Raw genomic sequence first — 23492 nt, 5'->3', positions numbered from 1 at the left:
CACCCAATATATATATATATATATATATATATATATATATTGAGTAATTTGGATTGTTGACGACTCAATGGACAAAGTGGTGCCACAATTATTTAATGAGATATTGGAAATTGAACATGGAAGTCAGAATTAGAAATTAATGCTACACTGAATTTTGTAGTAATATACATACCTAGTATTTATGACATTGTCTATTCATCTTGAGATTGTAACGCCAAGATAATCCATACCAGGCCACATCAATAAGTTTCAGTCAACAAATCATGTTTATGTAATTCTCCGTTCATTTTTATTTATTCATTTTTTTGTATATTAAATAAAAAAAATTCTATTAACACGAGATGTTCTGTGTATTGAGGTGACAACTTAATAATGTACTAAACTGAGTTAAGAGATGCTATAAAAAGAGCCCAAGTTTTCCTTCTTTAACCATTTGAAGTAATTCACAGCACATGTTGTATAAGGAGTAAGGACATAAAAATGGACTTAAAATGGCTAATTTAATAATTTCGTCAAAATCAAAAGATTGGAAAATAGTAGCAAGTTTGACCTCTTACCTCAATAGCGCCGTCTTCAAAAGTCGTAACTTTTCACTTTCATAGAAAATTTGCACAAACAAATTAATGTTTTCATAAATTCAATTGTGATTTTTTGTCAAACTAAGTAACTTAAACAAATTGTATAGTTATTCAAAGTGTTGGCACTGAGATACCATAAAATAAAATACCTATTAAACCGATTACAAGAATACAAGTTACAGTACCTATTATTCAAAGAGGAATCCTTCCAGTAGTATCGGCCATTTACCCCACTTCCCTCCAGATTCCTAACACGTAGCTTACGTTATGCGATGACCTGCTATCACTTGCTGAAACATATAAAGTTCTATTAATTTGGATTTATGTCAAATATAACATATTTGGAAGTAATATTTTTTTTCAAGATTTTTCATTACTTAAAATTCAAAATTAGTTTTAATTTAATTAAGAAAAGAACAGCATGACAGGTGAAAAACAATATTATTAGTCATGCAGGAGTGGATTCCGTACAATTTTTTCTATAAACGTTTTCCGAATGATCTATGTCACGTATAGCATATGAATATATTATGCTAGCTACTTAATTATGCAATAATAACTAATATTACAATTAAATATTTAAAAGTATTTAATAGATATTTTACTATATGGAGGGTATGATCAAAACTTATTGAATTCAAAATCGAGTTCTGATTTTTGTATGATCAAAACCTAATACATTGGATCAACCGATGATCATTTGAGCCCATTTGAATTAGTTGATTGTAAATAATTGATAAATTATATGGATTGAAATTAATTATAATCTACAAATAAAAAATTATGTAGTTGTGTTCGGATAGAAGTATTAAAACTATATTAATTGGTTTGTTTGTTAGAAAAACAGTACTGATTAATAAATTGCTCTTTTATTTAAATGACTAAATTTTCCTTACTTTTAAAATGTATTCGTTTAAAAATAACAAGAAAAGGAGAAACAACAATATAGCGTCAAGAGAAAGTTAGGTGTTTTAGAATTTAAAAATTAATAAGAAAATATAAAATATTTGGTCAAATCGAAAAATAATAAATATAAGCTGAAAACTCATAAAATAAGGATTGATATAGCAGCTTTAGACTTTTTTTAGTGATTATAATTCATAAACACTTTGGTATTTATCAAATGAAATAGATAAATTAGAATCTGTTTATAAAACTAATTTTTAAGTTTGCGTGAATTCACATGAAGTGAATCCAATTATTTGTCGCACTCTATATATTAATTTACACGAGTTGATTAATATAAATCGCACTAGCAAAATATTCGAATTTAGTTAGAAGTAACAAAAGAATAGATATAAAAATAATACTTAATAATATAACTAATGTCGACTAAACAAAGAGATAATGAAGTATTTTAAGAGATAAGTGTTTGGTTATTAATCTCTCTACTAATACACTTTAATTAGCAATCCAATTACTTATTGATCGGATAAACGTTACGAAGTCATTCAAAAGAAAAAATAACCCAACATTTACTCCTCTTTTTTCTCATTAAACTATGGAATCAATAAAAGGAAGAAAGACCGAAACGGTTCCCATCGGAAAATGGATATCATCGCCGTCGAGGAACACAGAAATGGCCATTTTTTAAAATCTATGTTATATATATATGCACAACTTCAAACAAAGAGAAATTTTCATTTTTCAAATCAACTCTTAATTATTTTTTTCCGATGGAGAAGCACTAAGTAAGACTACTCTTGCCGGGACGATCAGCAGCTTGAAGAGTTTTGTCGATGAGCTTACGAGCCTTTTTGCTTCGGATCTCCACTCTAACGCTCGAGCTTTTGTCCATTTTGACGTAGGGTTTCTTTGATTTCTTCAGCTTCCTCACCTTCGATTTTATCGATTCTACCAAACTCTCCAATTGAATCGCCATTGTTGGAGAAGAAATGGAGGAGAAAAGGGGAGACAGAAAATATTGAATGATTTACCAAATCAATCTCTGCTATTTATGGATTTTTCCGTTTCTGTTTTGCGCTATTTTGACTTGACTACACACACCCTTCTTAAATAAAAAATAAATGCCCCTTTTTCCTCCAATTATTACTCTTTTCTGCCACTATGTTTCATCAATTCTAACTAAACAAGTTTTGATTTATTTATTTATGCTGGTTTGGTCCTCGGATAAGGATAAAATTTCGGAATAAATTTGAAATTAATGTCATTTTATATCTTTATTAAATTATTTTATTATTTATATTAAAATAGTGATACCCTATTTAACAAAGAGTAATTTGATCAAAATACTTCCTTTTTTCCTAGTAAGAATTATTAGCATTTTCTTAAGAGGCTACGTGGACATTTATTTTGAAGCAAATATACTGCATAAGACACCATCATGAAAATGTAAAAAGCCTTTGAAGTGCTAATTGTATAATTACAACAACTTCAAATAGTAAGTAAATGTGCCACCCGACAAGTTGATGAAGTTGTTCTAGTACATACTAATCCAATTGATGTGAATGCTTCTACTGTCTCAGGGAAATGGGAATGCAATATGGTCAATTTTGGGTTACACAAAGAAAATCCAACTCTAAATTTACCACTATACGTCAGCATGTACTAAGGTATGACAATTGACATATCTATGAATTGTTAAAATATGACATAAATCCCTTAAAAACTATTGTAGAACACAACTTTTAAATTCTACTTTTCAACATTTGATTATTTCCAAACTACTGTACTGGAAAATGTTAAGTAATTAAGAAATAAATACAAAACAAAGTCTCAAAAAATTCAAACAATGAAAAAAAATCTCAACAATCCACTTAATATGGACTAAGAGGGAGTAATAATTAGTGAAAAATCAAGTAGGATGAATTATATCTACTAGAGATGCTTAATACAAATTTCATTAATGGTACATTACTTAGTGGCTAACAAATGCAATCCGATTCCTGTCACGCATTAGACAAAGTACAATCAAACAAATAAAGTTCCACATGCTTATGTTGTCTAGATATTTAACAATTCCTCATAGCAAAAACATCAAAAAAGGTTCACAGCTAGGAACCTTCATTCAGACATAATTGCTGACAACTCTTAAAAGTGAATGTCTCTAAAACATAAAATAATGAAATGACACGAATGATCACATGGTCATTTACTAAATAATTAGAATTGCAGGTCAGGCATGCAAAACACATTCCATCCATGGCATAGTTTTTTAAAACTTTAAAGTTGAACAACCAACAACCAGAGATAGTAATATTAAAATAGACATCTTTCCAAGACTAATTGACTAATGACTCTATCTACACTTCACCACTTAAATTAAACATTCAGAATAAACCTCCCCTAGTTATAGTCATTCTTACAACACAACTGCAGAAAAGTCTATATTATAGCAGACAGAAAATTTAAATAGAACCTGATGTACACAAGAACAAAATTATAGACAGACAGGCGACATCCCCTAAATATGAATCGAAAGTATCGAATAAGAACACTTTATCATGTATTCAAAGTGCTCAATTAGAATAAGTCAAGTTTACTGACAAGTTTATAGAGCAATCAGTGTATTAGGCCTTCATTATATCACAATCACATAATGGCCTAAAATACTAGCTGAAGTTTCCTGTAAAATTTACTACATTGACATGAGATACGAAAAATATGTATAAAACAAATATAATTAATAACTGCATTTCAAGGCTAAGAGATCAGGTCAATAAATTGTATTGTATTATATAATACTGAAGAAAAGTTTAGACAGCGAACTGCAGAAAAGTAAGCAACGAATACAAACTTAAAAAATGAGGACTTGAATGTCATCACTCACCACTCATATAGCAATTTGACTTTTCAAAACCGTCCAAGAGTTGGACAAAAATAATTTGTGGAATTCAATACCACCAGATTTTCACTTGAGATTACAAAGAAAAGTCAGCTGGGCAAGTTCAGAAGTATTGTGTCAAGGATGATACACTGGGCTTTCCCAAATGGAGTGAGGGTGAGGCCAGACATAACAAAGCGAATGATTGATCATTATCCTTTATTTTTGATCCTTCACTTCTGAATTCCTTTAATAGTGCTAACTTGCTGCTTTCTTGGGACCCCTCAGCATATGAACCCTACCTAAAACAAAAGGATTCATCTACATAAGTATCTAAATTGGTGAGAGCATGTAAATCTGTTAATACAACTTAGCCTCTTCAGCTAAGGATCAACGGTTTAATCCAGAGTAAGGGCCAGGAAGAAACTTAATTCTCAGTAACCAAAGCACTAAATCAGAAATCCTGTAACTGCAATTTTGTCTTTTTTGATGTAGCAAAGATGAGAAAGATTCACCATAGTTAGCATATACAATCATGTGGAATAAAAAAAAAAGAACCATAACCATACAATGACAGAAATCTTGAGAGATCAATTAAACCTTTTTCAGTGTAAGTTGAAGATGATGGATCCACAAAAGAATGAAAGAAATCCTAACTGAAAAGTGAAAACGTTATTGAACCCTTTCAAACAAGACCATCAAACTGAATTTGACTGAATCAATCCAAATGTTTTGAAGCAGCACAAATATTACTTGCCTGCAAGCTTGCTAGACCTTCAATAACTCCTGGTCATCACACCACAACATTAATGCTGACAAAAGAGCCACTGTAGCAGTTTCAACTCGTAGACGATGTGGTCCAAGACCAACAGAAGTTGCCCCAGCCTCAAGAATCACGTTTAACTCTCTCTCTGTGAAGTCTACAATGGAGTGTGTTCACAATAATTACATACAGCAGAAAAGAAAATTATAAATTATCTATATCTGAATGTTGTATGTAAGATTGTCTAGCATCCACAATTTTTTCTATAGTTTTGGTTCCAAATCCTTTTATCATAATTGTTGTTCACCACTCTTGAAGGACTCTTACATCTGGATAATGAGGACAAAACAAGAGGATCTAAACCCACTTCAGCTTGCAAGATTGGACTGGTGCACCCATAAGCGATAGTAAAAGCACCACAACATGTGAAGCCAAATCATCATAAAACAAACTCTGTATTGTACAAGTAATTCATGTAGTGTGAGAAAGATAAATAGAGTTTGTGGTTAGAGTTAGGGTGGTGTATGGTTGGAGAGTGTTGTTCTAGCATAGCAAAGTGGATATTGGAGAATGGAGCAGGAGGTTGCATGGGTAGGAGGGTTGCATGGCCTGCTGAAGCAAAAGGGTTAGCATTGGCAATAAAAAATTTTCTTTTCAATTATTGTCTCTCTTCTTCTTTCCTTTATACTACTTTTTTCCTTTCCCACTCTTAAGAATTTATATAGAATCGACATTATGGGTACTCTGCCAGTTTTTTGGATAAAGATGAGTATTATACTAGCTTCAAAGGATTCTCCTATTTCTTGGATTAGAAAAGCCTCTTTAGAAGTTTAAGGCCAAATGAGCTTTAACACTAAATTATCCAAAACTGGAGATTCACATTCAAACAGAGCCTAGTTTAATAAGTCATCTACCCAAAGATGATTACTTTTACTCTGAAAAAATGTTCGGGAATTTCAGTTTTAAAAAAAAAAAAATGTTCGGGCATATATGATTCCTTACACATATCATCAGGGTTCTGGACAATGGACTTCTTCAGATAATCAAATAGTTGACTTATGACCAACAAAAATATCATCAGTATAAAGGCACAAAATCTTGGGCATAGACTGGATGAGAAGGAAAAGCTGCACAAAGATACTAACCTCCTTCTGGTCCAATTATCATCAGTCCAGCTGATTCTTGTTTGATGGAACTTAAAGCACTAAATAATGGTTTAGCTTCTGCCGTGGCAATAAACGAAAGCTTTGAATTTTTAACCTAGAGCATAAGTGGCACCACAAAACAAAGAAAAGAAAAATGAGCAAGTTCTGCAGAGAGAAAGAAGCGCAAATAGTCTTAAGAGTCTCCTATATGCTGCTCGCTTTGAAATTTTTTTTACTTTGTGGGAGGAAATTAGAAAAACCAACTTACAAGAGGTAAAAGTCCACCAATTTTTATAGGAGGATTTAGAACCATTTCATGCAGCCGTTGGCCTAAAACAAAATGTTGTTAATGTCAAAAACATAACGCACGCACCCACAAAGAAAATTAGTGCACAAAATAAATTTTGTATCTGAGTGAAAAAGCTTACATTGTTTAGCTGCAGCAAAACTGACACGTTGTAATCTATCCACACGATTTTCTGATATTGAAGGAGACCGGTCCGTCAATAAGGGAGTCACACTACAGGCTCCTAGCTCCTGTGACCATCAGACAAAGAGAGTGAACAAAAAAGTTGCTGAAAGCTTCTGGAGAGACAATATTCACATGGGCAATTCAGACATACTGTACATTTCTCCACAAGCCAATCAGCCCGGCCTCCCTTCAGAGTACCTACATTACAGGAACTCAATGCACATTATGCAAGGCAAGAAAAATGATCTACAAATAACACCACCTACAATGCTCATTAGCACTCACCAAATGCAGCAAAGACATGCCACTGTGTGTTATGTGGAGATATTGACTTTGGATTCTCGAGAGCCACAATATCCAATCCATTCTGATCAATGTTCTGTATACACCCTTCAACTAATCCTCCTTTTCCATCAAATAGTTCTACCCTTGCAAATTGGGCATCATGAATAGGTGAAATTAACTCAGTACCATTGTTAAAGAATTATATAGAACCACAGGCACCAACTATATTTCTTATTCTAGGACAACCCTTCTGGCTTATGTTAAGACGGAAATCAACAACTACTTGTTGAAAATCATATCCTTAATAGAATTGACAGATCTAAAATCTACGTTAGAACACCAAAAGTGGACAACCAGATTGAGAATTGGGAAAGCCAGAAAGGGAATACAAAAGGCTTCTAAAAGATAATAGGACATTGGCGAATTGAAGGCACCATTCACATTCCTTATTCAAAATAAAGCAGCAATTCAGATAATACTTTTAAACAAGCCATTCTCATAGTTCGCAACTATTGCATATTTAAACTACGCACATTAAGACAGAAAGATACTACTCGTGAACAATGAAAATTAGCTTTACACATAAAGACTTCGAGGACACATAATTGTATATCACTGGTAAACATCCAAGATATGTTGTGAGGCAATACCTATCATGAATTGTCAACCTTAAGACCCTTGTCATGTGCCAGAATTCATCACCTTTAACACGAACAATGCCATCCTGCATTCTCAAAAACCATAAAGACACCATAGCTGAGCCTCTTAAATCATCAGGTTTGAATACAATAACAATAATGCTAGAGCAAAAAAAAAATACAACAACTACCCTCAAGTCTAAACTAGTTGGGGTCGGGTATAAGATCCTCATTATCCATTCCGCTCTTAGACAGAATTGGTATTAAGTATGATAAAGACAGTTATAACATCAAGAATCCTCTAAATTGTTCCCCAAAAGAAACCGACACTACAAGAATTTCAGTTTATTTTTTGACAACAGCCAGATGGCACGCAAGAAAGTTTGAATGTTTCTTGCAGAATCAATTAGTTGTATAACAGACCCAACCCTGTTCTTTTCTCAATAAACTCAAGACCCCATTCTTGAAAACAGGACATGCCTTGGAAGGATAAAGACATGCCTTATAGGATAAATCAAGAACCCCATTATTTTCTAAATAACCAGTTTTCAGTATGATAAAGACAGTTATAACATCAAGAATCCTCTAAATTATTCTCCAAAAGGAAACAACACTACAAGAATTTCAGTTTATCTATTGAAAACAGTCAAATTACACGCAAGAAAGTTTGAATGTTTCTTGCAGAATCAATTAATTTATACCAAACCCAACCCTGTTCTTTTCTCAATAAAATCAAGACCACATTCTTGAGAAAGGAAAAAAAAATCAAGAAAAGTAGGAGGGAGAGAAGAAAATGGACATTGCCTTGGAAAGAGGAAGCTTATCGGAGTAGAAGCGGGGAAGGCCACCGCGAGATTGGTTAGAAGAAGAAGAAGATGAGAATGCCCGCAAACTGTTTGTTGTTTGACGTGAACGAGAGAACAGATTGACTAGCCGAGGACTCCAAACAGGGGCTTGCATTTTGGTCTCAAACAATAAAATGTCTGCGCGGGTACCTTAATATTCGTTTTTCTCTGATGATTAGTGTGGAACAATAATTAAAAAAGAACTTATTAATCCACCAGTTTAAAAAATAATGATATATTTTCCTTTTTTTAGCAATAATTTAATTTTAACTTTTCATGTGACATGTTTAAAACTACAAGATTAAAAAATGTTTTGGTACATTTTAATATAATTTTAATTTAAAACCACTAGATTAAAGTACATTTTAATACATTTGACATAACTTTTCACAAGATTAAAAAATCTTCTTTATTTTCTTAGACTCCATGCCAAGAAGTCAAACTAAGTAATTTTTTTTTAAACAGAGGGAGTAAACTTTTTCTCCTAATGGAATCATTGAGTTTTTAAATATTAAATGCTAAAACCATTCTAAGTGGTTTTAACAAGCTTACAAAGAAGTTTTATAAGCTAAAACAATGAGGTTGCTTCTAAAGTATTATTGCATTTAAAACTCAGAAAAAACTCTTTAAGTATGCCACTGAATTATCATAAATGGTTTGAGCATTCATCTGTTGATAGTTTTGAGCCTTTTATATCATTGTTGTGACACAACGTGCACATTTATGCCATTTTTACTAACGACTTAGATAGCCGTTTTAAAAAAAAGGTTTCGACATATGGCCTTCCACACTTATTTGTTTTGCCACTGGTCGTCCCACACTTATAACTGTTTCGCCACTAATTGTCCTACTTATAAATAGTAAGAGAATTATATATGAACAAATAAACACAACAAATAAGATTTGATCAGACAACTTATATGTATAACTGATCTTATATCACTCACCACTCAGGTAGCAATTTGACTTTTCAAAACCGTCCACCAGATTTTCACTTGAGATTACAAAGAAAAGTAAGCTTCCTTAAATGGAGTGAGGATGAGGCCCGAATTCCTGTAATAGTGCTAACTTGCAGCTTTCTTGGGACCCCTCAGCATGTGAACACAACCTAAAACAAAAACAATTCATCTACATAAGTACCTAAATTGGTGAGAGCATGTAACTCTGTTATACCTCTTTAGCTAATGATCAACGGGGAAGAAACTTAATTCTCAGTAAGCAAAGCACTAAATCAGAAATCTTGTAACTGTAAATTTGTCTTTTATGATGTAGCAAAGATGAGAAAGATTCACCATAGTTAGCATACAACTCTTCCCTCTTCATGTTTCTCTCTAAAATTTTGGTGCCATAGGTATAATCATGTGGAAAAAAAAAGAACCATAACTGCAGCACAAACATTACTTACCTGCAAACTTTGCTAGAACTTGAATAACTCCTGGTCGTCACACCAAAACATTAATGCTGACAAAAGAGTCACTGTAGCAGTTTCAATTTGTAGACAATGTGGTCCAAGACCAACAGTATTTGCCCCAGCCTCCAGAATCACGTTTAACTCTCTCTCTCTCTCTCTCTCTCTCTGTGAAGTCTACAAGGGAGCATGTTCACAATAATTACACACAGCAGAAAAGAAAACTATAAATTATCTATATCTGAATGTTGTATGTAAGATTATCTAGTATCCGCAAAGCTTTTCTTTAGTTTAGGTTCCAAATCCTTGTTATCATAATTGTTACTCACAACTCTTGAAGGACTCTTTCATCTGGATAACGAGGACAAAACAAGAGGGTCTAAACCCACTTCGGCTTGCAAGATTGGACTGGTGCACCCATAAGTGATAGTAAAAGCACCACAACACGTGAAGCCAAATCATCATAAAACAAACTCTGTATTGTACAAAGTAATTCCTGCAGTGCGAGAAAGATAAATAGAGTTTGTGGTTAGAGTTAGGGTGGTGTATGGATGGAGAGTGTTGTTCTAGACTAGCAAAGTGGAAATTGGAGAATGGAGCTGGAGGTTGTGGTAGGAGGGTTGCATGTCCTGCTGAAGCAAAAGGCTTAGCGTTTGCAATCTCCTTTTTCTTTTCAATTATTGTCTCTCTTCTGCTTTCCGTTATACTACTTTTTTCCTTTCCCTCTTTTAAGAATTTATTATATAGAATCAACATTATGGGTATTCTGCTAGCACTTTTGATAAAGAGGAGTATTATGCCAGATTCAAAGAATTCTCCTATTTTTTGGATTAAAAGAATGCCAAGTGAGCTTCAACACAAAAAATATCCACAACTGGAGATTCACATTAAAACAGAGCCTAGTTTGACATATGATTTACCCAAAGATGACTACTTCTACTCTGTAAGAATGTTCTGGCATATACGAATTCCTTACACTCGTCATCAGAGTCCTGGACAACTGACTTCTTCAGATGATCTAAAAGTCGACTTATGACCAACAAAAATACCATCAGTATAAAGGCACAAAACCTTGGGCATAGACTGGAAGAGAAGGGAAAGCTGCAAAAAGATATTAGCCTCCTTCTGGTCCAATTATAATCAGTCCAGCTAATTCTTTTTTTGATGGAACTTAAAGCACTGGATTCTGGTTTCGCTTCTGCAGTGGCAATAAATGAAAGCTTTGAATTTTTTACCTAGAGCAGATGTGGCACCACAAAACAAAGATGAGAAAAATGAGCAAGTGCTACAGAAAGGAGTGTTCCCCTCCATATGCTGTTTGCAAAGCTTGAAAAGATTTTTTTTTGTGTGAGAAATTAGAAAAAAACAACTTACAAGAGGTAAAAGTCCACCAACTTTTATAGGAGGATTTAGAACCATTTCATGCAGCCGTTGGCCTAAAACAAAAATGTTGTTAATGTCAAAAACGTTGCACAAGCACCCACAAAGGGAATTAGTGCACAAAATACATTTTGTATCAGCATAAAATTGCTTACATTGTTTAGCAGCAGCAAAATTGACACGTCGTAATCTGTCAACACGATTTCTGATATTGAAGGACCGTTAAGTCAGAATAATACTTAAAGAAATTAGCAAACTATCAAAGTAAAACAATTCCACTTCACTTGATCAACGAGTACGCCACTATGCTGCCTAACTTTATCAACCACCTCTTGAGCTGCAGCTCTGCGCAAATTGCTAATTGACTTACATGCCACAAGAAGTGGATACATAAGGAGCCTGCAGATAAGGTCCACAAATATTAGAATTTTGAAAAAGTAAGTAGTATTTAAAGGCTGCCACAAGCAGATAGAAACATACAATAATCTCACTTGCTCAGAACAAGAAATAAAGTCCTTTAGTATCTGACCATTAAAACAACTAACAAGCACATGCCACGATACTTTGCTCCTAACTTGAACACAATGGTATGAATACCCTCTAAGGCTTTCTGCTTTCACTTATTTTCGGTCAAGTTCTGTTAACTATGTACTCCCAGCATTCATTTATTTGTATGTGCATGTCCATCTTAACACTTTTCCCAGATACAACAGATATACAAAACACCTACCGTTATAGTAAGACTGCACATTGTTATGTTTGTCCTAATACTTCCACAAAGACACAGTTTATATCAACTAGGTTATTACACATAGAAACCTTATGGGAAGAGAATGTCGTCCCCTATGTTTAGATTCATTTCCACTTATAATATATCTTCATTACGCTTATAAAGCTTAATAAATATATGTGAAAATGCAGTTGGCTACATGTTACATGAAACTTACCCTAGGGGACTAAGAAACGATACACACACAGAGACTATCTTGAAGAGAATAGAACTGCATTAGTCTAAGATGACAACACCACCCCCTCAATCCCAAACTAACTAGGGTTGGTGGTATGAACTGAATGGGCTCATAATTTTCAAAAAAAATAAAAATACAGCGGAACGTCCAGGCACTGTTCACATGTTTCATATAACTGGTAACGTAAACTACTTGAAATTGACTATGACAGCTCAGCCATGAATCTTTCATAGCAGGTCTTCCTGTTTTAACAGTTTAAGAATGGTCAGTCTATGTTCGCTTATAAGGAGGTCAGATATCAAACAAATTAACCAAATAACAGTAAATAGAAACACAAGCCATTTGCAATTAGGTGTTAGAAGAGAAATTTAGAAGGACAAAGTACAGGGTGGGGAATGAATGTCGAGGGAAAACAGTGATGACTAGATAGCAAAATCATAGTTCTTGTTTTTCTATTAAAAGAAAAAGACTAGCAAATACCTCTGGATGACTCTGTCCAATTCGCACTAACAAGGACTGTATCAGTTCACTGACAGCATGGTTATTTGAATGTATCCGTCTGATAATCTGAGGTAAAACAACCAACCATGTGTGAATCCTTTCTGTAATGCCATTTGGACCTCAGAAGTAGCTCCATGGTTGAACCACAAAGTGAGAAGACGAAGAATATCTTGAAACCCGGAAACATGACCAAAGTAAAGTAAATCAATAATATAATGGAAGTCAATGGTGATCACTAGTGAATCTAACAGGGTTGCTGGATAACCGGGCAATTATGACACTGCTGAAAATTAAAGTCAACACAATACATGAATTCAGTTAGGATTATGAGTTTCTTCGGCTAAACAAATGTTTTCATCTTGAGAAACACGTGCACAGATGCAAAATGAATTGGATAGAAATTGTAGAGTATGCGGAACACATTTGAAAAACGCATGAGCTTAAAATATAGCAAGAATCCAGCAAGAAAAGGGACACCATGCCACTACAAGGATACGAAGTGCTAAGCAACCAGTAAGCTCAATAAGAAAGACATTTAGCGACAAGGACAAACCAGTGACACATCAACATCACACAAGGTAGTCTTTTAACAACTGAATTAAATTAGCTGTAGATTCAGATATAACCTGTAAACTATCATCAACACCCTTAGCATGTGCTCCGCAAGCTATAGAGTGAAAATAACCAGTTATGGCAGCAACAATAAACTGTGCAGCAATGTTTGCAAAACCTCTTAGAGTGTAATGAGACATCACTGCTGTATTGAAAAGTGCCCTAGTATGCCATGCCTTTCCCCACTTCGTTGCACAGTGAGCAGAATTTCTAAATGCACTAAGAATTTCTGACAAGGTCAATATGATCCAAGAAAAAGTCGTTAGAAGTGATATCATTAAAGCTGTCACGCCATCAAGTATAAAGCCTCATTATCTTTTCTTTTGAGAGGGTAAGTGTAGTGTCTTCACATTTTACCTTGTATAGAATCACCATCCAAACCAGGAGAAAGTACCCACTTCCAAGTTCCGAGTCTGAGGTACATACAAGCAACAAGTGGCTCACCAGAAGAAGCAACTAATGCATTCTGCATTACTGGTTGAAGAGTAGCTGTTCTTGAGAGGTCCATAGCAAGGTCCTTCAATATCAAAATTAAATGACAGAGCATGAAGAAGCATGAACATGATAGTTACTTCTTGTGATAGGTAATCGTAATTTTATCTCCGAAGTGCGATACCTGCAACCTAGCAAAGGCTTCCTTTCGCTTATGATCCTCGCCAAGTGACCATTGGTACTTCAAGTATGCTAGCATCACCTGAAGGGGGCCGTGATACACGCAGTTGCAGGAGTCGTTTCAGGATCGAACTGTAGGATAAAAAGGAGTCATCATAAACACGCAGTCTCACAAGTAGATCTATAACAAAAAGGATATAACACAAGGCAACACAAACTTTTTATCCGCAACCCAAGGTAAATTACTAACCTGTAAGAGTTTAATCAACGTAGATCTAGCTTGGCTAATTCTTCTATTTTTCCGGCAGAGAGATGCAAACTTGATCCATGTGTCTATATCTTCTGTAGGAGGCAATACAAGTGCCCTCACAGCTAAAAGTGCTTGCCAGACTTGCAAAAACTAAGAATATGTTGCAGATAACAGAGGCAGAATGCTCAGGGAAATGAAAAAGGAATAAAAACTTATTACTCATAGAGAGAGAGAGCATGGAATCACAACTAAGACAGGAAAAAGACCAGACAGACAGTTTCTGTAAGACACCATGAGTTTGAGAATAAATACAAAGGCCACACAACTAGTCACCCAGCTCTCATGTAAGCGTTTCTGGATTGAATATATAAAAAAATCATGATTGGACAACCAAAATGCAACTCACTCACTGAGGGAAGTTCTGAAACTTACCTCGACATTTCATTTTGCACCCTTTATGCGCTCATTCCACATATTGCAAATCAGCAACAGGGTTTCCCATAGGAGGAAGAGTACAGTACTCAATGACCTAATTAGAATGAGATGAAAATGAATTCACAGATCATTAAAAATCACAGCAATTAGGAATCACTTTATTGAAAAGGCTAAAAAATATGTCACCTCTTCTAATACAGAGAGCTGCCGAACGCGAACCATGTTGCGGTAAGCACATTCAAAGGTTCCAAGAACCTAGATGAATTAAAGGAGAATTGTCAAGAATTTTGCTATAAACTCCTGTATAAGTCATCAAATGAGTATAAAATGTGAGGAGATGACAAGATAATGAGATGAAGAAACAAACCAGTGCAGCAAGCTCGGTTGCCAAACATTTCCATGCACTTTCAACATATTCACGTGCTTCATCGTACTGATGGAAGAAGGGGTGCAAGTACAAAGATTACACTAGAGCAGAGCATGTCACAACATCAACACAAATGAATGAGTGAAAAATGGATGGACTACCTTCCCTTGACGAACTAGAAGAACGGACCTTAAAAGGGTGCCATTACTACTTCCATCACTGCTGGAAGCAGTATATCCCAAGACTCGGAGTTTGGTTTCATCACCATCATCAAGCCGAGAAACATATGCTGCCATCTGATCCCACTCACCCATGTTCCAAGCAGCATTAGCTGCCTAAACTAGTCCAAAACATGCATTCACTATGATTATTGAAAGAACAAAAGCTATCAGAAATTACATATAAGCTGAATTGACAAACCATTGGTGCCATTTCCAGTCGAGCTGCTGGCTCAGCTGGTGTCCAGTATTCCTTACAAAGATTGTTAAGCTCCTCCCACTGAGCTAGAGCAGCATTGCATACGTCCTTAAGGAAACACAGAGAAGGATACAGATGGTCATCATCAGAATAAAGAGCATACAATACAAATCAAATTCAATTTTTCAACATGAACCAGATGCATAACACAAACCCAATTCCACAGGTCAACTAGCATTTATTTAAGCCACCAAGCAATTTACGAACAAGTGACAACAAATTTCACTGAAAGCATGAATTTGATTACCACTTAGAACCGTTTAAGTATTACATCAGGTAGTTAGAGAGGGGCAACCAATTTCCCTTGCTCCTTTTCAGATGATAAATCTCAAAAGTGAAGGTCACTACTCTTTGAAGGAAAACTCGGATCTAGCATATGATCTATCACTAGGATCAAATATCTTCAGTAGTTCTGCAAGTAGAAGTCATAGACCAGATTATGCAGTAACTGTTCCAATAATACAAACCTAGAGTGGCATCCAAACCAAGATGTGGACTCGAAGCTTGTGACGCCTTAGCAGTGTATGCTTTAAGAGCATCGTCCCAGCATTGCAACTTCTCATACCTTAAAAAATCGACAAATAGCAATGACATCGGTGAAGGAGAGGATACATTTGAGACCACCATTTCACGTTAAAGCTTGTGCTGCCTATAGTACTAATTAAGATTAACAGGAAAAAATGAGCTGCAATTAAAACAGTACAATAGAATGCAACAATCAACAGTACCATGACTTCTTCAACTGAACCCCCAAACGCTGCTGAGCATATGTTAATATTCCAACAGCTGCCTGAAGATGTCAAGCATGATTAAGTTTAATCACCAGAAAGTCAGTATGAAACATAAGTATGCTGCAACAAACAACTAAGAAATCAAGACCTCATGTTGATATTGATTATCTATATGGACTAGAGCTACAGCAACAGGATTTGCATCCCTCCTATTTGAAAGCGCGCCTTCAGATTCCATTTCCTTGTAGTGTAGGGCCTTTGCAAAAGCTCGACACTGAGAGGAAGAGCTCATTACGGACACTACTTAACTAATAACAGCAGAAGGTATATATCAATCAACTGTACAATTTCAGAATAAACCCACCTTCTCCGCTAGAGCACCCAGCAGACGGATATCTATAGGAAGGGGGATCTCTCATCATGTTCCATAAACTCCGCCTGGAAAATACAATTAGCCAAACTGAAATAAAATTATAGTACTGCAGCTTTACTGATAAAAATTATAGTGCTGCGGCTTTACAGAGGACATATTACTGTCATGGAATCATCATCTGGAAACTTAATCATGCTTGACATCTTTAAAGCTTGTGCAGCCTATAGTACTAATTAAGATTAGCAAGAAAAAACAAGCTGCAATTGAAACAGTACAGCAGAATGCAACAATCAACAGTACCATGACTCCTTCAACTGAACCCCCAAACGCTGCTGAGCATATGTTAATATTCCAACAGCTGACTGAAGATGTCAAGCATGATTAAGTTTAATCACCAGAAAGTCAGTATGAAACATAAGTAAGCTGCAACAAACAACTAAGAAATCAAGACCTCATGTTGATGTAATGGATTATTTATATGGATTAGAGCTTCAACTACAGCAACAGGATTCGCATCCCTCCTATTTTTAAGTGCGCCTTCAGATTCTGTTTCCTTGTAGTGTAGGGCCTTTGCAAACGCTTGACACTGAGAGGAAGAGCTCATTATGGATACTACTTAACTAATAACAGCAAAAGGTATATATCAATCAACTGCACAATGTCAGAATAAACCCATCTTCTCCACTAGAGCACCCAGCAGACGGATATCTATAGGAAGGGGGATCTCTCATCATGTTCCATAAACTCCGCCTGGAAAATACAATTAGCCAAACTGAAATAAAAATTATAGTACTGCAGCTTTACTGATAAAAATTATAGTGCTGCAGCTTTACAGAGGACAGATTACTGTAATGGAATCATCATCTGGAAACTTAATCATGCTTGACATCTTTAAAGCTGCTTGTGCAGCCTATAGTACTAATTAAGATTAACAAGAAAAAACAATCTGCAATTAAAACAGTACAACAGAATGCAACAATCAACAGTACCGTGACTCCTTCAACTGAACCCCCAAATGCTGCTGAGCATATGTTAATATTCCAACAGTTGCCTGAAGATGTCAAGCATGATTAAGTTTAATAACCAGAAAGTCAGTATGAAACATAAGTAAGCTGCAACAAACAACTAAGAAATCAAGACCTCATGTTGATGTAATTGATTATTTATTTGGATTAGAGCTTCAACTACAGCAACAGGATTTGCATCCCTCCTATTTGAAAGTGCGACTTCAGATTCCATTTCCATGTAGTGTAGGGCCTTTGCAAATGCTCGACACTGAGAGGAAGAGCTCATTATGGATTCTACTTACCTAATAACAACAGAAGGTATATATCAATCAACTGCACAATGTCAGAATAAACCCACCTTCTCCGCTAGAGCACCCAGAAGACGGGTTATCTAAAGGAAGAGGGGTCACTCAGCATGTTCCATAAACTCCGCCTAGAAGTACAATTAGCCAAACTGAAATAAAAATCATGTACTGCAGCTTTACTAATAAAAATTATAGTGCTGCAGCTTTACAGAGGACAGATTACTGTCTTACTATGCAACTCCTTCATATATTGAGCCAATCATTCCAAAAAAACATTGGATATCAAGTGCTAGGAACAAACACAACTTTTAGAGCTTAGGCTAACCCTTTATCAACATTAAGCACCATTACAGGAAAAATGGAGGTGTGATAGAAAGTGATATTTCCCCCAGCACACAACCTAAAACAAACAAAATCAAATAACTCAAAAACTATGAGATCCTACTACTACCATTATGATTTGATATGTGCATTGTAAAGCTCTGAGCAGTTCTACTCTTTCAAGGGGCATCTCTATTACAGGAAAAATGGAGGGACTATCTTGTTTAGGTAATTATTCTGGAGATCCTATATTCACACAGTCTGAACATGTAAAGTAACAGTTTAAATCTTGTTGTATACATAAGCGGATTCTCCTACAATCAATCATGTATATGAAGAAACATGTAAATGCCTCTATTTTGAACTCAATTTCACATTAACACCGTCATTTGTGAGAGCATCAATGGATCAATATCTTCAAAATTGAAGAATGTGGAAAAACTAACCAAGTTCAGAAGTGTAGCAAGAATTTCAGGAGGGATATTTGGAGAAGAAGGCTGCAAAAGTTCAACATTAGAAAAAAGAAAGACAACTAGAAGCACTTCTATATTTCTGGCAGTTCCTCTTTTTTAGAAAATCTTTTAGCTTTTGTTTCCTTTTCTTTTGAACAATGAAAAAGAGGTTTTCTATTTTTTTTTTGAGATAAAGATAACTGATGAGGAAGAGGATGTCGAAGAGGATAATACCTGTAGTAGTTTAGCCAGCCTTGTGCAAGTTCTTAATGCTGGAATAGGGTGATTCTTTCAAAAGTTCAATGCTGAAATGCCTCATCCACTCTGCCCATTCCTCTTTGGTACTCCGTTGAGAAGCCTCACCGGCGGTACGCAATCTGTCATCATTGACCTACATAAATGTAGTTTAGAGTCAATATATCCAACTAGACATCATCAAAATTTGAAGAAAAGTAACAGAAAAATTATTCAAATAAAAGAAGGGAGAAATAGAAACAGAAATTCAATAATTCCTGCTACAACTCAAAGTACAAGCCGACTTTCATATTTGAAATCATGTTTTCTTGGTTTTAAAAAAGGAAGGTGCAATGAGGAGCGAGAGATTTGACCCCAAACTGGATTGAAGCCCCCACCTGATGGGGGATACCTAAGGAATCCCATTTACTTTTCTTTTTTTATGAAAATAAGTGAAATATCATTAAAAGGAATCAAGAAGATGTTAGCCAAACATCTAGCTTTTAAGGAACTACTAGAATCTAAGATACCATTAAAACATATGTGATTCCTTTCAGCCGAATACACAAAAAATACAAGCAACCATCCAAGATATGCTATGAGGCAATAACTATCTTGAATTGTCAACCTTAAGACTAGTCATGTGCCAGAATTCATTACCTTTAACACGAACAACACCATCTTGCATTCCCCAAAAACCATAAATACATCATAGCTGAGCCGCTTAAATCACCAAGTCTGAATACAATAACAATAACGCATTACTCATGTTAACTTCGGATAACCAGCTTTTAATATGATAAAGACAGTTATAACATCAAGAATCCTATAATTGTCACCCCAAAGTAAACAACACTGCAAGAATTTCAGTTTATCGATTGACAACAGCCAAAGGACATGCAAGAAAGTTCGAATGTTTCTTGCAGAAGCAATTGGTAGTATAACAAACCCAACACTGTTCTTTTCTAAATAAAAACCAAGACCCCATGGCATTCTTGAAAACGACATGCCTTGGAAGGATAAAGACATGCCTAATGGAATAAATCAAGAACCCCATTCTTTTCTCAATAACCGGTTTTCAGTATGATAAAGACAATTAGAACATCAAGAATCCTCTAAATTGTTCCCCAAAAGAAAACGACACTACAAGAATTTCAGTTTATCTATTGATAACAGCCAATGGCACCCAAGAAAGTTTGAATGTTTCTTGCAGAATCAATTAGTTGTATAACAGACACTACAAGAATTGTTTCCCAAAAGACAGTTATAACATCAAGAATCCTCTAAATTGTTCCCCAAAAGAAAACGACACTACAAGAATTTCAGTTTATCTATTGACAACAGCCAAATGGCATGCAAGAAAGTTTGCATGTTTCTTGCAGAATCAACTAGTTGTATAAAGACCGAACCCTGTTCTTTTCTCAATAAAATCAAGACCCCATTCTTGAAAACTGGACATGCCTTATAGGATAAATCAAGAACCCCATTATTTTCTCAATAACTAGTTTTCAGTATGACAAAGACAGTTAAACATCAAGAATCCTCTAAATTGTTCTCCAAAAGAAAAGACAGTACAAGAATTTCAGTTTATCTATTGAAAACAGTCAAATTACACGCAAGAAAGTTCGAATGTTTCTTGGAGAATCAATTGGTTGTATAACAAACCCAACCCTGTTCTTTTCTCAATAAAATCAAAACCCCATTCTTGAGAAAAGGAAAAAAAAAACAAGAAAAGTAGGAGGAAGAGAAGAAAATGGAAATGCCTCGGAAGGAGGAAGCTTATCGGAGTAGAAGCGGAAGAAGCTTATCGGAGAACAGAATGACTAGCCGAGGACTCCAAACAGGGGCTTGCATTTTGGTCTCGAATAATAAAATCTTCGCGCGGATACCTTTATATTCGTTTTTCCCAAATGACTAGTGTGGAAAAATAATTAATTATTTTATCATAAAAAAAAGTTATTAAAAGTTTCTCTCTTCTCGTATAACTGCTAAAAACATAAGCTTTTTTTAAAAAAAAAATAGTTTTTCAAAAAAGTATTTTCCAAAAAAAGATAATTTGTGTTTGGCAAATTTATTTGAAAAGTATTTTTGACAAACAATTTGTGTTTGATTAATTTTCTTTAAAAAAATGTTTTTGAGAATCAAATTACAAAAAAGGGCAATTCACTATGCTTTTAATATTAAGATTGTTTTATAGAGACAAACTATTTTAAACAACTAATACAAAAACTTTAATTACATTTTTAATTTAATTATTTAAAATGTACATATTCAAATTTTCAATCAATATTGTACATAGATAAATATTGTTGAAAAATATTGAAAAGATGATTTTTTTTGTTATTTGTTACCTCTTTTTTTTTTGGATTCAATCTTAGTTATTATCCTTCTCTTTTTTTTTTTGTTATAAAACTCTAAAGTTTTAAAAAATTCAAATTAAAATAAAATAATACGTAAATTAAGAAAAGAATAATTTGAGTATTTGTTATACTTTTTTGGGAGGGTTTAAATCTTTAATTGTTACTTTTTCTCTTTTTTCAATCCAATAATACATAAAATAATATATACATATACAATATAATATAAAACATAAATAAAATAAAAAGTTTATTATATAAAAAAAAATCTTAAATAAAAATCAATCAAACTTATGAGATATGTTAATTAATTAATAAGGGATATATTGATAAATATGTGCATATGTAAGGGATATTTTAATCTTAAAAAATAATTTTCTAATTTTGCTTCTGCTTTTTTTAAAAAAAAAAAACTGAAACTTTTAGCTTCTTCTCAACCGCAGAAAAATTGCTCCTGCTTCTATTTAAAAGCAGTTTTAAAATTTTGTCAAACACTTAATTTCTCAAAATAAATATTTTTTTTCTAAAAAAAGAAAAACACTCTGACGTTCCAACAACAATAATGCCAAATAGGCTCTTAATAAAATCAAATCGTTGAGGTTGATTCTAAAGTATTATTGCATTTAAAACTCGGAAAAAATTCAAGTATGTTATTGAATTATCACAAATGGTTTGTCCTTTTATCCGTTGATAGTTTGAGCCTATTTATATCATTATTGTGATAAAATGTGTGTAATCAAGTCATTTTTTATTAATGACTCTAATATTAAAAAAACTAGATTTTTTTTATAAAGTTAAATTTTGATAAAGTCCGTCAACCTACTAACACAATTGTTATTGTTATTAATTAAGAAGCATATGACAAATGCAAACAGTTGGTAATGAATAGTGTAAACCTATTTGATTTCCTTTCTGTGCTAATTGAGAAGAAAAATCCTTTTGTGGTTTGTTAGGTACCTTTAATCCAACCAACATGTTACAAGTGTCCTTTACGTTTTCAGACTCTATTTAAGCTTAATAAATATATTAAGATTAACATACGTTGCTCTTTCTAGATTATCCACCAAACGTTTTAAATCTATATGCCTGTGTAATCAACAAGTTATTGAATCATACCTAAATGGAGTATTAACTATATAATATCTAGACTATGCTAAAGTAATGAATGAAACAACCAGTAATATAGAATACCAAATAGGCCTTTATACTGTTTGAGACATGATGAAGTAGTAGACATCACGAGACAACATAATAATTAACACTACTTTCATTTTTAACTATAGATTTAAGGTTCGAGTACCCCAGTATGAAAGCCTCTTTTGTTAGAAATCAACGATTTACTCTAATACGAGGACTTTTTGCTTGAAAAGAAAAACGAAAACAGCTTCTTGAAGATACAAATTAAACAAGCAAATATACTATAAGAATTAATAACATATATATAACTAAATTTAGTAGCGGAACTAGTAATTTTAATGAACTCATATATCTAGATCGATCAAATTTTTAAAAAAGGAAGAACAAAACTATATATTGAAGAGATGAAATTAAAAAAAATTAAGGAATTGTAATTAAGGTTGCTTATGTCTCTGGGTATAGATATAATCAAGATGAGCCTCTAATGTTCTTCTCATCAAACATTCTTCTTCTCCACCAGGACCTTCACATCTATCCTCCACATCTTCTTTCATTGCGGCCTTATCCTGTAATCATACAATTAACATCTAAATTTAGCGGCGGAGCCAGGAATTTTAACAACCGAAATTCAAAAATAAATATATATACCTTACTATGCTCCATCGGAGTAACATCATGATAAGGCGCACGCACTGGACGGGAAGAAGCGCAAGTTAGCGTGAGAAAGAGGAGGAATGCTATCATGCAAAAGGTGTTAAGTTTAGCCATATTGCTTAGTTCTTCGTTTGGAAGAGATTTTTGGAGACGATGATGGATTTATAGAGTGGGGGAACCAAGAAAGCAAAGGGACAAATGTTCTGTATTTAAAGAGATCTAGATACTGTAAATTTAGAATTTCTAAATATAATAATTCTATAATTATTTTGTTTGGAAAAAAAGAGAAAATTAAGGAGGGAAGACGAAAAGCTAAGAAAAAGGATGGCCGATGTTTCGAGTACAAAATCGTATTTGTTAGAAAGTATTTTAATTTGTCATAATATATATATATATATATA

General features: G+C 34.1%; 2 protein-coding genes, 1 long non-coding RNA gene and 1 pseudogene across 7 annotated transcripts; all 4 read right to left on the bottom strand.

Annotated features, from left to right (window-relative positions):
* Positions 1-1995: 1995 nt before the first annotated feature.
* On the bottom strand, positions 1996-2575 carry LOC102579843 (uncharacterized). Its single transcript, XM_006346223.2, has one exon. It carries the CDS (start codon positions 2458-2460, stop codon positions 2266-2268), a length of 195 nt encoding a protein of 64 aa, XP_006346285.1. The 5' UTR covers positions 2461-2575; the 3' UTR covers positions 1996-2265.
* A 1658-nt stretch (positions 2576-4233) lies between these two features.
* Positions 4234-9547, bottom strand: LOC102579517 (ribosomal RNA small subunit methyltransferase E). Of its 3 annotated transcripts, none has more exons than XM_015308230.1 (9): positions 8470-8647; positions 7678-7751; positions 7028-7170; positions 6894-6940; positions 6699-6807; positions 6539-6600; positions 6271-6385; positions 5120-5282; positions 4234-4660 (listed from the first exon to the last, which is right to left on the bottom strand). In XM_015308230.1, the coding sequence occupies exons 1-8, from the start codon at positions 8623-8625 to the stop codon at positions 5131-5133; spliced, it is 858 nt and encodes a 285-aa protein (XP_015163716.1). In that variant the 5' UTR covers positions 8626-8647; the 3' UTR covers positions 4234-4660; positions 5120-5130. The 3 variants fall into 3 exon arrangements, with proteins under 3 accessions (XP_015163716.1, XP_015163717.1, XP_006346284.1); XM_015308231.1 differs by lacking the exon at positions 8470-8647 and adding an exon at positions 9458-9547 and having other exon boundaries at positions 4336-4664; XM_006346222.2 differs by having other exon boundaries at positions 4336-4664.
* Positions 9548-10108: 561 nt separating this feature from the next.
* LOC102597728 (serine/threonine-protein kinase TOR-like) lies at positions 10109-17228 on the bottom strand (annotated as a pseudogene).
* A 68-nt stretch (positions 17229-17296) lies between these two features.
* Positions 17297-20678, bottom strand: LOC102578629 (uncharacterized). 3 transcript variants are annotated; one of them, XR_001473277.1, is made up of 7 exons: positions 19604-20677; positions 18944-19100; positions 18704-18754; positions 17990-18064; positions 17765-17899; positions 17614-17675; positions 17297-17374 (listed from the first exon to the last, which is right to left on the bottom strand). It is a non-coding gene; the product is annotated as an uncharacterized lncRNA (long non-coding RNA). The 3 variants fall into 3 exon arrangements; XR_001473278.1 differs by having other exon boundaries at positions 17307-17396; positions 19604-20678; XR_001473276.1 differs by lacking the exons at positions 17614-17675; positions 17765-17899; positions 17990-18064 and having other exon boundaries at positions 17307-17374; positions 19604-20678.
* Between the last annotated feature and the right edge of the window lie 2814 nt (positions 20679-23492).

This window comes from Solanum tuberosum, unplaced genomic scaffold (genome assembly GCF_000226075.1).
Source record: "Solanum tuberosum cultivar DM 1-3 516 R44 unplaced genomic scaffold, SolTub_3.0 scf00073, whole genome shotgun sequence".
NCBI lineage: Eukaryota > Viridiplantae > Streptophyta > Magnoliopsida > Solanales > Solanaceae > Solanum > Solanum tuberosum.
This window is presented reverse-complemented; position numbering and strand designations above follow the sequence as displayed.